General features: G+C 38.3%; 1 protein-coding gene across 1 annotated transcript in view; it reads left to right on the top strand.

Annotated features, from left to right (window-relative positions):
* slc30a8.S (solute carrier family 30 (zinc transporter), member 8 S homeolog) overlaps positions 1 to 12130 on the top strand; it is a 35562-nt gene extending 23432 nt beyond the window's left edge. Inside the window, exons 6-8 of the mRNA XM_018223829.2 lie at positions 165 to 270; positions 2176 to 2310; positions 11456 to 12130. Of these exons, the coding sequence (XP_018079318.1) occupies positions 165 to 270; positions 2176 to 2310; positions 11456 to 11601 (387 nt within the window). The 3' untranslated portion in view covers positions 11602 to 12130. The remainder of the gene's footprint in view (positions 1 to 164; positions 271 to 2175; positions 2311 to 11455) is intronic.
* Positions 12131 to 12891: the final 761 nt, after the last annotated feature.

Genomic DNA, 12891 nt, shown 5'->3' on the forward strand with positions numbered 1-12891 from the left:
TTTATTTACTGGAGCCCCTTCTAGAGGCAGCCTGCTAATTGTTATGTGGATACTAAAGAGTTCTTGTGACTGGGGGAAACATAAAGAAAGGCACCATAATGTATGGGGGAAAGGAGTTATGGTATATTAAAAGCTTATACTAAAAGCTTTGTTGCATTTTGCAGCCAGAGTACAAGATTGCTGATCCAATCTGCACCTTTATATTCTCCGTTTGTGTCTTGATCACAACTATGACAGTGCTGAGGGATCTCTTGACTGTCCTAATGGAAGGTATGTTATCATTTTTGGAACATCTAAATTCTATATTTTTCATCAAAGCTTAACGTCAGACACTGTACATGTTAACGTATTACTAACACCTTGAACCCAGGGTCTGCTAATTGCAGAAGGGGGTGTTTAATTCAATTCCCGATTTAAGCCCTGATCTAATTGTGTTGGAACACAAACCTTTGTTTCAGATCAAATTTTGCTTTATCTTATAATGAGCAAATCTGTCCCCATTTGCTTCACTGAATTTTTTTTTTTATAAATTTGGGAAACACAAAGGGCGCTTTTTTGCTGCAGGTTTTCCCCTTTCTCTGCTTTTGGAGTCTACGGGTGTTTTTTCGAGGCTTAATCCATACCTGGTGAAAAATATTGTTCATAATTGGCAATTACAGATATTTTATGTTGCTGTGCAGTAGATTAGATCTAACATAATTGTTCCTAAAACCCAGAAAACTCTGGATTATGGCAAAGGCCTTCTCCTGCAGTCCTATAGTCAAATAATTCCAATTTTTAAAAATGATTTCCTTTTTCTCTGTAATAATAAAACAGTTGCTTGTACTGAGATATAATTAATCCTTATTGGAAGCAAAACCAGCCTATTGGGTTTTTTTAATGTTTACATGATTTTCTAGTAGAGTTAAGGTATGAAGATCCAAATTATAGAAAGGGCGTCTCCCATAGACTCCATTTTATCCAAATAATCCAATTTTTTTAAAATAATTTCCTTTTTCTCCGTAATAATATAACAGTCGCTTGTACTTGATCCCAACTAAGATATAATTAATCCTTATTGGAGGCAAAAGCATCTTATTTTGGATTATTTCATGTTTCATGAAGATCCCAATCACTGAAAGATCCGTTATCCGGAAAAACTCAGGTCCCGAGCATTCTAGCTAACGAGTCCCATACTTGTACTCTATAAATACAGTATATACTCTCTCTCTCTGTATGTATATATATATATGCAGTGCTTGAATTGGGAACAAAAAGGTAAAGGGATGGGGGCGTGACTAATGTAGCCCCGCCCACAGTCAAAAGGTGCAAAACAACGGAATCAGCGGCGCGCGTACAATTTTTCTATAGGCCATGCCCCCTTTCGTGGCCACGCCCCCAACTAACCAGGATGGCAATAACATGTGTAAATACCCCCAGAACTCAGAGCAAGATATAATATATGTATATAGTATCACAATTAGCCGGTACTCATGTTACAAAAGAATCAAAATGCCTGGGTGCAATCATAAAATGTAGAATAGTAGTAATTGAACAGCAATGTCTGCACTCTCAGGTCTTAGAAAGTAAAAAAGTTATTTATTAAAAAGAACTGATGTTTTGGCTACCAGTCTAAACTTTATCCGCGGCTAGAGTGCTAGCTGAACGTGAGTGCTTTTAATAAATAACTTTTATGGTTTAAATATAATAACTTAATGGTTTAAAAATTATTGTCGCGCACAACTTTCCCTTGTTCACTGTCTTTTATTTGTAATACACAGTTGATATGCAAGCTGTGCTTAAAGGACCAGTAACATCAACATTTTTTAAAAAAAAAAATTCGTTAGCATACATTAAAAAAAACACCAAGACAAATTAAACTTTAAAATGGCAAAGTCTTTATTAAGAAATAACTTACCGAAACTCCGCTTCCCCTCCTCTTCAGAAAAGGCGACACGCCGATGATCCAACGTACGGAGCTCGATTTCTGCTCCCTGGCTATCTCTGGTTCTTTTAGTATCCCTGGTTCTTTAAAAACAAAGCATTATTCTAAACAGCCATTGCTATATCTTTGTGCCAATCAAAGCTGTTTCTTTGCCATGACCTGTACCATTTCCTTCATCCTCTCTCTGTCTTTTTCTATCTCCATTCAGAAAGATTACAAGCTCAGTAAATGGACATCATTTTATATTGCAGGTACTCCACGGGGGATTCATTACTGTGATGTGAAACAGTCCATTCTGGCTGTAGATGGGGTTAAATCAGTGCACAGTCTTCATCTATGGGCTTTAACAATGAATCAAGTCATCCTTTCAGCTCACATTGCCACAGGTCAGTAAATAAATAAGTGTGGAAAGCGAGGCTTCAATTGGGAAGCTTTATGTTTTATTACTTTCTACTTCACTGTTAGTGAGCCCAGACTTTACCAACCTAGCCCAGCTGAAATGTCGACCCTATAATTCTACTCATACGGAAGTTTTGAATGTGGAAAAATAATAGATAAAATAGATTTCTACTGCCGAATCTATTGCCTCGTAATGTCTGAAAGTTATTACCCCAGAACTACCTTTTTCTAAATACTCAATAGGGTGAGTGTAATATGTTTTCAACCAAGATTTTAATTGTTTGCGTCCAATATGACCATAAGGTTTTGATCCTCAATTGTTAACTCTGAGGAAGAGATACTTGGGCAAGAAACACGTTAGTTTCACAGAATACCCACTGCCAATGTAATCACACAGTGTGTTTAATAAAGCCGCATTTGAAAAAGCAAAGCACTGAGCATTTCATAGCAAAGCTGCGCTAGCATTCATTTGTGTTTCTTGTGCTTAGGTCAGTTTGAATAGGGTGGGTAATTTAAAGTTGTATGGACGTCTTTATTATAAATGTTGCTGCAAATGCAAGAGAATTAATATATTGCCCTACACATGAGCCCACTGTAAAATGAATGTTCCATATGTTAGGAAATATCTGGAGTAAACCGGTTCCCCAAAAAAGATTGTTAGGACTTTTGCAGCCAATTCCGCTTCAATAAAGGAAAAGTCGCCAGCATTTTTGTCACTTTAATGCATTTTCGGCTCACAGGATATGATGTAAGTGACAGAAGATGTAGCTTATTTTTAGCATTTCGCCTGGTCTGAGGTGTCGAAGTAAACTCTGGCGAAAGAGGTAACGTTCAGTAAAATCTGCACTTTAGTGAATCAAAAGAGTCAAAAGTCGCCTGGCGATAGAGTGCGAATGAACGCTGGTCTCTTTCGATAGCAAATTGGTGCCTAAGCCTGTTTGGCGGTTGACGGTTTCCCTGCGGATGGCGATTTGTCGATAGCTTTAGCCACTATGCCCTTTACTGAATCTGCCCCTTGGTTTGAGAAATACCAGATTACAATGAGAGTTATGGGAACTAAAATAGTAATGGTGTGTACTTAACAATGAAATCATAGTGTATGTCACATGCTCAGAATTGTTACCTGTGTCTCAGGTGGCAAAAGTCCATTGGCATTCTGAGGCCAAGTTGTCCTTAAATGGGTTGTTTACCTTTGATTTAATGTTTAGTAAATGTAGAGAGTAATATTCTGAGACAATTTGGGGCCGATTCACAAAGGGTCGAATATAGAGGGTTAACTAACCCTCGATATTCGACTGGGAATTAAAATCCTTCGACTTCGAAAATCGAAGTAGAAGGATTTTAGCGCAAATAGTGCGATCGAACGATCGAAGGATTATTCCTTCGATCGAACGATAAAAAACTTCGAATTGAACGATTCAAAGGATTTTAATCCAACGATCGAAGGAATATCCTTCGATCAAAAAAAGTTAGCCAAGCCTATGGGGACCTTCCCCATAGGCTAACATTGACTTCGGTAGCTTTTAGATGGCGAACTAGGGGGTCGAAGTTTTTTCTTAAAGAGACAGTACTTCGACTATCGAATGGTCGAATGATTTTTAGTTCGAATAGTTCGATTCAAAGTCATAGTCGTAGTCGAAGGTCGTAGTAGCCCATTCGATGGTCGAAGTAGCCCAAAAAACACTTCGAAATTCGAAGTTTTTTTACTTCGAAATCCTTCACTCGAAGTTAGTGAATCGGCCTCTTTGTGTTTGGTTTTAATTTTTTATTATTTGTATTTTTTTTAGTTATTTAGATTTTTATTCAGCAGCTCTCCAGTTTGCCATTTCAGCAATCTGGTTGCTAGAGTCCAAATTCCCCTAGCAACCATGCACTGATTTAAATTAGAGACAGGAATATGAATAGGAGAGACCTGAATAAAAAGATGAGTAATGAAAAGTAGCAATAACAATAAATGTTTAGCCTTACAGAGCAATTGTTTTTAGATGGGGTCAGTTAGCCCCATTTGGAAGCTGGAAAGTGTCAGAAGAAGGAAGCAAATAATTAAAAAACTATAAAAAAAGAAAAATGAAGGCCAATTGAAAAGTTGCTTAGAATTAGCCATTTTATAATATACTAAAAGTTAATTTAAAGGTGGTCCCCAACACATGTAAGATATTTTATGGTCTATTCTCAACTTCAACATATTATATTGGGCTCCCTCCTCTGTTTGGAAACCCACACAATAAGTACCTCAGGTTCCTCCTAAAATTAGGAGATTACAGTTACAGATTACAATGAGAGCACTGGGAACTAAAATAGTAATGGTGTGTACTTAAAGGGCATGTAAAGGCAAAAAAATAAAATCCCATTTTTACTTTATTTAAAGGGCATGTAAAGGCAAAAAAATAAAATCCCATTTTTACTTTCTTTAATGAAAAAGAAACCTATCTCCAATATATAAAAAATGTGTACCTGACTGTATGCAGTGAAATTCTCCCTTCTTTTACTGCTGTGGATAGGAATTGTCAGATGGTCCCTAACTGCTGAGCAGGGAAACAATCATACTTATGAACAGCAGAGGGAGCCCCCGCCATGCAGAACTCAAGCAGCTTTGTTTATGACGATCCCTAAGCAGCCCAGACCACACTGAGCATGTGCACAGTCTTAGTCTTGCAAAGATGTTTAACAAAGTTACAAGATGGTGAACCCCTGTAGCCAACTTTGAAAGCATAAATTATTTGTTTGATTAGGCTTGTGGTGCAGTAAGTTCATGTTTATATTTAGTATACAAAATACAGCATTTCTAGCCTTATTCTATTTACACTTTATATGCCCTTTAACAATGAAATCATAAGGGTTTTTTTATCAAAGTCCGATTTTATCTCCACATTTTCTGCTAGAAACTCCGATCAAATCCACTCAGGTTTTTTACGATTATTTATTATTACATTTTCCCGGAAATTTGCTTTGCGGGAAAAAAAAATCAGATTTTAGTAATTTTTTCGGATTTTTCACCCGAAAATTTCATTTCTTATTTTTTTTTTGCCCAAAAACTCTGAAAACTTCAGGGTATTGCACGAAACCCAGTGCACATCAAAAAATTATTGGGACTTCTCCCATTGACTCATGTGCAACCTCGACATCACAAATTTTTCAGGATTTTTGCATTCGGAGTTTAGTAAATAACCCCCATAGTGTACATCACATGCTCAGAATTGTTATCTGTGTCTCAGGTGGCAAAAAGTTGGCATTCTGAGGCTAAATTGTCCTTAAAGGGATACTGTTTTCAAAATGAATCAGTTAATAGTGTTGCTCCAGCAGAATTCTGCTCTGAAAACCATTTCTCAAAAGAGCAAACAGATTTTTTTATATTTAATTTTGAAATCTGACATGGGGCTAGACATTTTGTCAATTTCCCAGCTGCCCCAAGTCATGTGACTTGTGCTCTGATAAACTTCAATCACTCTTTACTGCAGTACTGCAAGTTGGAGTGATATCACCCCCTCCCTTTTCTCCCCCAGCAGCCAAACAAAAGAACAATGGGAAGGTAACCAGATAACAGCTCCCTAACACAAGATAACAGCTGCCTGTTAGATCTAAGAACAACACTCAATAGTAAAAACCCATGTTCCACTGAGACACATTCAGTTACATTGAGAAGGAAAAACAGCAGCCTGCCAGAAAGCATTTCTCTCCTAACGTGCAGGCACAAGTCACATGACCAGGGGCAGCTGGGAAATTGACAAAATGTCTAGCCCCATGTCAGATTTCAAAATTAAATATAAAAAAATCTGTTTGCTCTTTTGAGAAATGGATTACAGTACAGAATTCTGCTGGAGCAGCACTATTAACTGATTCATTTTGAAAAAAAATTTTTTTCCCATGACAGTATCCCTTTAAAGTAGACTGAACATCCCCTCAGCTGAGTTTCTCAATGATAAAATATTAGCTTACGGGAAGATAAGCCAACATACCCTTTGCTTAAACTAAGGGTGACACAATGGGACAAGAGGAAGATCGTGCCTGGGGACCTTGGTGTCTAGAGGTGCTTAAACTAAGGGCACAGGAGTAAACATACAACTTAATGAAACATAGAAATATTATTTGCCATGCAGAATCACTTAATGAAGATAACAACAACCATCTGCATAGTGAAATATACCTATTCACTCTCGACACACTCCTTATCTCCTTATCTACAGGACATAAAACCACCTAAGGAAATAGCTGTTGATAACAAGTGAAAGTTCCACATTGCCATGCTGTAGGCAATGAAATAAATGCAATGGATACATTTTCCCCTGGGTAACAATGGCAATCGTAAGGCAGAAAAATCTTATCCGTGTCCTGGATTGTGTTCAACAGATTTGTGATATCCCGCTGCCTTCCATTGCAGTCTTTTCTTTTTTTTGTTCTTCAGGACGCATTAAATTGGCACTTGGAAATTATTCTATTATTTGCCTATCACATTTTCTTAGGGCTCGTGATTTGTCAAGCGAATAGAAAGAGCATCCGCATATCTTTTATGCAAGCGATTGGCAAAGTGAAAATTAAGCAAGAACATTTCCTTTGAAGGTGAATGGTCAAATTCGTTTTCGCGTTCGCCCGTTTTCCTGAGCAGAGAGGATAATGCAAATGGGCAGCTTTGCTAAAAGGGATATTCTCTATCTCCCTCAATAATGGAGCTTGCTGAAATCTCGCAGAACAATTGCTCAGAATGGAGCAAGGGCCGAAAGCCACAGATTTCAGTTATTCGTGATGTTATTCATTTCTCTGAATATATATGCGTATTTGTCAGCTAATGTGTTCACTTACTGCCTTACGAAAAGGGTCTCCATCTTTATGTGTATAGGGATCTTCGTGTTTTTATACAAATACCAGAGAGACTATACATACTCTAAGGGGCAGATTTTTCAAGGGTTGAAGTGAATTCGAGTGAGTTTTTGAAGTAAAAAAATTCTAAATTAAAAGTAATTTTTTGGATACTTCGACCATCGAATAGGATACTATGACTTTGAATTTACTTAGTTTCGAAGTAAAAATCGTTCGACTATTTGACCATTCAATAATTGAAGTACTGTCTCTTTAAAAAACTTCGACTTCAATACTTCGCCAACTTAAACCTGCCGATTTGCTGTTTAGCATATGGGGGACCTCCCGTGTATTTTGTAAGTTTTTTTAAGTCGAAGGATTTTTTGGGAAAATCGTTCGAATCCAAGTACGATCGGAATCGATCGTACGATGTATAAAGTCCTCCGACTTCAAATTTGAATGTCGGAGGATTCTATTCGATGGTCGAATTTCGAAGTTTTTTCTACTTCGAAATTCGACCCTTGATAAATCTGCCCCCAAGTCTTACCGTGTATCCACCATAATAGTGCAAGTTAAGCTGGCCATACATAGGGGCATATTTACTAAAGGCAAAGTATCCGTCGCTAGCGAAAATTCGCCAGAAATCGTACCCACAGGGACATTGGCAATTTATTAAAAGGCTTAGACAATTCCCTATCAAAAGAGATCTTCGCTAGCGTCGTTTCAAGCCCTATTGATAATTTTCGCTTAGACGAACGATCGTCACTCAAACTGATAAAATGAAGCTACATCCTCCTCAATCTTATGTCAGTGACATCATATCCTCCTGTATGCTGAAAAGTCATAAGAATTATAAAAAAATGCTGAAGTTTTTTCATATTTTAAAGCGGGATTGCCTTCAAAAGTTCTAACTATTAAAAAAAAATTTCCAACCATTTGAGGGGCAAGCCACATTTTTTTTAGGGTGGGCTCAAGTCTAGGGCATTAGAGGATCTCTTTTGTCTTTATTTTGCTTCCTTGAACATTTTTAATAATATGTGGCCACTTCAAGCATTTGCACCAACATTTCTAATAAAGACATAATATGGAGCTGGAAATTACTATCCTGTGTAGGCAACCATGCCTTAAACTGCTGGATCACTACAGAATGTTTCTTAGTTTCCGTCATTTGGATTTACTACCATTCCTGTAGTTGCCTTTCCAATCATGCCCTGTAGAATCCCACCACTGATCTCCTACAGCAGAACCAATCCTCTAGTGCCAATGATCTACCATTCTCTTGCCCCTTACAGCAGCAAATCCTCCACCACCTCCCTGCATAGTATTTCTCCACATCAGCATCAACCCATACCCAAACTAACTCAAGCCTGGCAACACCTTAAAGCAAGATTATTCAGGATTTATCAACCAGTTTAATGTCTCTCGTAGCCTTTCATGTGCTATCCTTCTAGCAATCCCGGCAAATGGAATAATGACCACTGGCAATCTTCTGGATCCAGAAGATGATCCTGTAGTTTATGGAAGTTTTCAGAAAAACAATTTCCAGGCCCACCTTGCTTTGGGCCATGGTGCCATGGTGCCATGGGGAACTGAAGGAGGCTCATGTGAAGGATGGTTGTCCTGACATATATGACGTACTTAATGGTCATGTCTTTAACAAATTATTTTAACTTCCCCTCCTCAATAAGTATACGTTATAGAGTTAGAGAAGGCTCATTTCAGACAACAAGATCAATGAAATACTGTGCAGTTGGTCACTGGTCACCTTTCCTGGGCTGAAGAGTCAAAACCAGTGACCTACCGTATTTGGTTTTTTTAAGATTTTATTTTAGTTTGTGTATTTATTCTTTATCATTTTCTGAATTAACTGTAGCCTTCTGCCAAGATCCTATCTTCAGCTGTTCTTGTAAGTATTTACTTATATTATCTGCTGGAGAACAATAAATTCTCAATTCGTACCCAGAGAAACTCAGCATCTACTGTCATTTCTCCCAATGTGAGATGGCTCATTCCTGCTGCTCCTGCTAATCTAGAAAAATAAACTTGCAATAATATCCAACATCTCAAACACCAGGGAGGAAATGCAAAATATATACAGTTATTCATATATAATAGCAGGTGAACAATAAGATCAGAGAACAGCGAGCAGTCCTGCTGCCTGTTTCTAAAACATCCAAATTCAGTTGGAATCTGAAAATGATGCCCTTTTAACATGAATATGTTTCATTTCTAACACATTTTCAGTTTATCTCTACCTTATGTTTTTCTTATTCCATTCTGTTTGTTAAGAAGAAATTTCTTCATGTCTCTAGTGTTATAATAGAAGATTATTTGAAGCTCAGACTGAATCTTGTATTTTCTACTAAGAAGGAAGTTAAAGGAGAAGGGAAGGCATAATCACTAGGAGGTTATTAGACACCCCAAATGATTATAATGACTTTCCTGCAGTGTCGGACTGGCCCACCAGGATACCACGAAAACTCCCGGTTGGCCAAGGTGTCAGTGGGCCTTCACGCAGATAAACATTTGGACTATTTCATGGTCACTCCCTATTTCGATGAGAACAAGGAGCCTAAAAAGATGCAATAATAGTATGTAAAGAAAAGAGACAAGGAGAATAGAGGTTGAGTAAGAAGAGTACTGAGAGTGGGCCCCTGATCTAAGTTATTTTGGTAGGCCTCTGGTCTAAGGTTTTTGGGTGGGGCCCTGGTGTCCCATTCAGACACTGCTTACCTGAGACCCCAGGCTGGTGCTCCTGATTACTAAAAACTATACTGGGATGGGGTACTACTGTAGGAGCACCATGTTGCAATTTTCTTCCTCTTTTTGGGTCATCTCTGTGGCCATTGGCCAACTGCACACACACACAGTACCATGACAAGAGTTTTTCTTTAAGCTTTCACTCTACTTTGAATGCACACCAGGACTGGGCCATAGAGATGTTAGACAAATACAAGTGGTCTTCTGCACTCAACCCATTATCAATATATTTAGGACATTGAGACTTTGTGCCTTAAACTACTAAAAAATGCAATTGTTTGTCCATATATTGCAATATATTTAAGCTGGTCAACTATGACAAAGTCATCCCTGGTATGGCCAGTCCTAAACTCAACTTGCATCTGATTCATTAAGAATTCTATTGCTTCATTGTACATCTTACACAGGGACTAAGTTTTACCTGCAATTTACTTGCTGCTTTCAAGATTAAACTCCCAAACATGGTTGCCCTTTTATTAGACACCACTGGGATCACCTGACTGTAGCTGGAAAGGGTGGGAGCTACAACATGGAGATGGCCATTGCTCCTGTGTAGGCCTGGCCATACTGAGGATGACTTTGACATAGTTGGCCAGTTTAAATATATTGCAATATATGGACAAACAATCCCTGTTTTGTTTAAAGGGTAAGGCATTTTTTCGTAGCTTAAGGCACAAAATGTCTCAATGCCCTAAATATATTGATAATGAGTTGAGTGCAGAGGACATCTTGTATTTGTCTATATGTATTTTGTGGTCACAGCCTCATTGCACCCCCGCTTAATGGTTTTAAAATTAGTGGTGAGCACAACTTTCCCTTGTTTGCCATAGAGATGTTACTCAGTTGTACCCCAGTCCACTACACTCCCCAGTGATTATGCCTGTCCTTCTCCTCCAACAGTTTCTTACTAGTAAAAACGAAGTTGTGCCATTGGAATTGTATGAGATTTATATGCAGGTCAAATTTTTAATGAAAAAGTCTTCCAGTGTATAAATCTATCCCACGGTCATATCAAACTATGCTTTTAATGGAGAAGAAAGGTAAAATCAGTGGGAGTACCAAGCTGTTAGGTAGCCCCCAGTGTTTCTTGTCACTTATCTACTAACCTCAGCTGACACTTCCCTTCTTTGAAAAAAAAAAAATCACCAACTGGGGACACTGTTTGAGGAGTGCTGGATCTTGTTCTGGTAAGTAACTAGAATAACTAGTGGGTAACTTTACTCTTAAGCTGTATGAACACATATTTTGTTTTTATTTATGCTTGGTCTATTGTTGGTAATTTGTTTGATTCAGTTTGATACTGTTTGTATTCTTCACAAATAAATTAGATAATCATGTACTATGTAAATTCTCTATGACTATAATAATGAATAAATTTGGTTCAAATCCTTTTGGCTCAACTGGATGGCATGGTGTACATTAGAAGGCATACAGTACATTTGGTCTTGGAGCCTCCAGCTGGTATGAGAATGAAGGCTGGGGCCTATATACGAAGCCAATGTGTGTGTGTTCTTGTGCTTATGCGTTTTCTGAAATAAACTATTACAATACAAAATCTTTTTTTTTTCTCTTCAACAGACATTGTTTGTGAATCAAAGAGAATTTTGAAGGACGTCACACAAAATGTATTTGCCATCTTCCCTTTTCACTCAGTCACCATTCAAGTGGAACCAGTAGATGAGCAGAGTCCAGAGTGTATGTTCTGCTATGAGCCAACACAGTGATCAAGGTCATCGCCATACCTTTGACTTCGTCACAGCCAACCAATGACTCTTTTTCCTAAAAGGAATTTCACAAGGTGAAAAATACAAGATTCTGATGTATAGTTTACAACTGCGCCTATTGATGAACCTTGGAGCTACGGCCACCCTGGACCTGAAGGTATAGCTCCAAGGTTCCCAAGCATCAATAGGCGCATCAGGCTTCGACCCAGTAAATCAGATGTATACGCCATTTTGAAAGTGTGCTCTGAAAGTGAGGTAACCCCCACTCTGAAAATCCTAGACACTACTTGCACCCAAGTCACACAAGTGAAACTGTGTTAGTTTTGATGCATTTGTGCAATTGTAGCAGAAGCAACTTGGAGAACAACAATTATCCTGGAATCATGGGAAAAGCTACATTATGGGTGAAAACAACATGGGGATTTTCATCTGAAATTGCGCTTTGCACACTGTACTTCTGTTCATAAATGACCCCTTAGCCCTACTGCATTCATTGTAAAGCACAAATAAAGGCTGATTGCGGCAGACAGTTTCAGAGGCTGAGATTAACAGCTCAGTTAATGGATTAAATGGTTGAAAGTGCTTAAAGTTGCATGCCCAGGTGTTCTTAACTGAGTTTTTTTTAAATGAGGCACAAGTAAGGAGAGTATGTGCAAGTCTATTTGTAGCTCTAGTAAAAGCAAAGAAATACAGAGGAAGCAGACCCTGTGGCTACAGGAGGGCCCAGGAGGTATAGGGGCCTCTTGAGACCCTAACTCATATACAATTTAATTTAATATTGGTAAAACTGGTCAACCCCTAGACATTTTGAGGGGCTTGAAAAATAATTTGCTATGGGGCCCAGTAATATCTCTTTACCCTACTGAGTGCAAGGGTGAAACTGACAGGGACGGGACTGATGATGTGGCGATCAGCTATTGGCCATGTCATTTAATTCAATGTCCTGTCCGGATTTCCTAATTTGGAAATCCAGACAGGCAAGTTTCTCCCGGACAGCCCTTCCATAAACCCTAATTGCCCGTCATCCTCCTCTTATGAATACAGTGCTACCAAATGCAGGCAGTGCTGTATTCATGGAGTTCATGAAGGATTCTGGATAACTTTTTAAGCACAGAGAACTTCAATAGTTCAGAGGTGTTGGATGGGAATGGTGGTTTGTGTCTGGTTTTTTGCACTTTCGAAAATGGATGCTATACTAAACCATATAGTTAGTAAATTTATAAAGAAAAAATATTGATTTGTTTCTTATTAAATATTGGGAAGGGCTTCGTAATTTACACACCATTTTTT

This window comes from Xenopus laevis, chromosome 6S (genome assembly GCF_017654675.1).
Source record: "Xenopus laevis strain J_2021 chromosome 6S, Xenopus_laevis_v10.1, whole genome shotgun sequence".
NCBI classification, from domain to species: Eukaryota; Metazoa; Chordata; class Amphibia; order Anura; family Pipidae; genus Xenopus; species Xenopus laevis.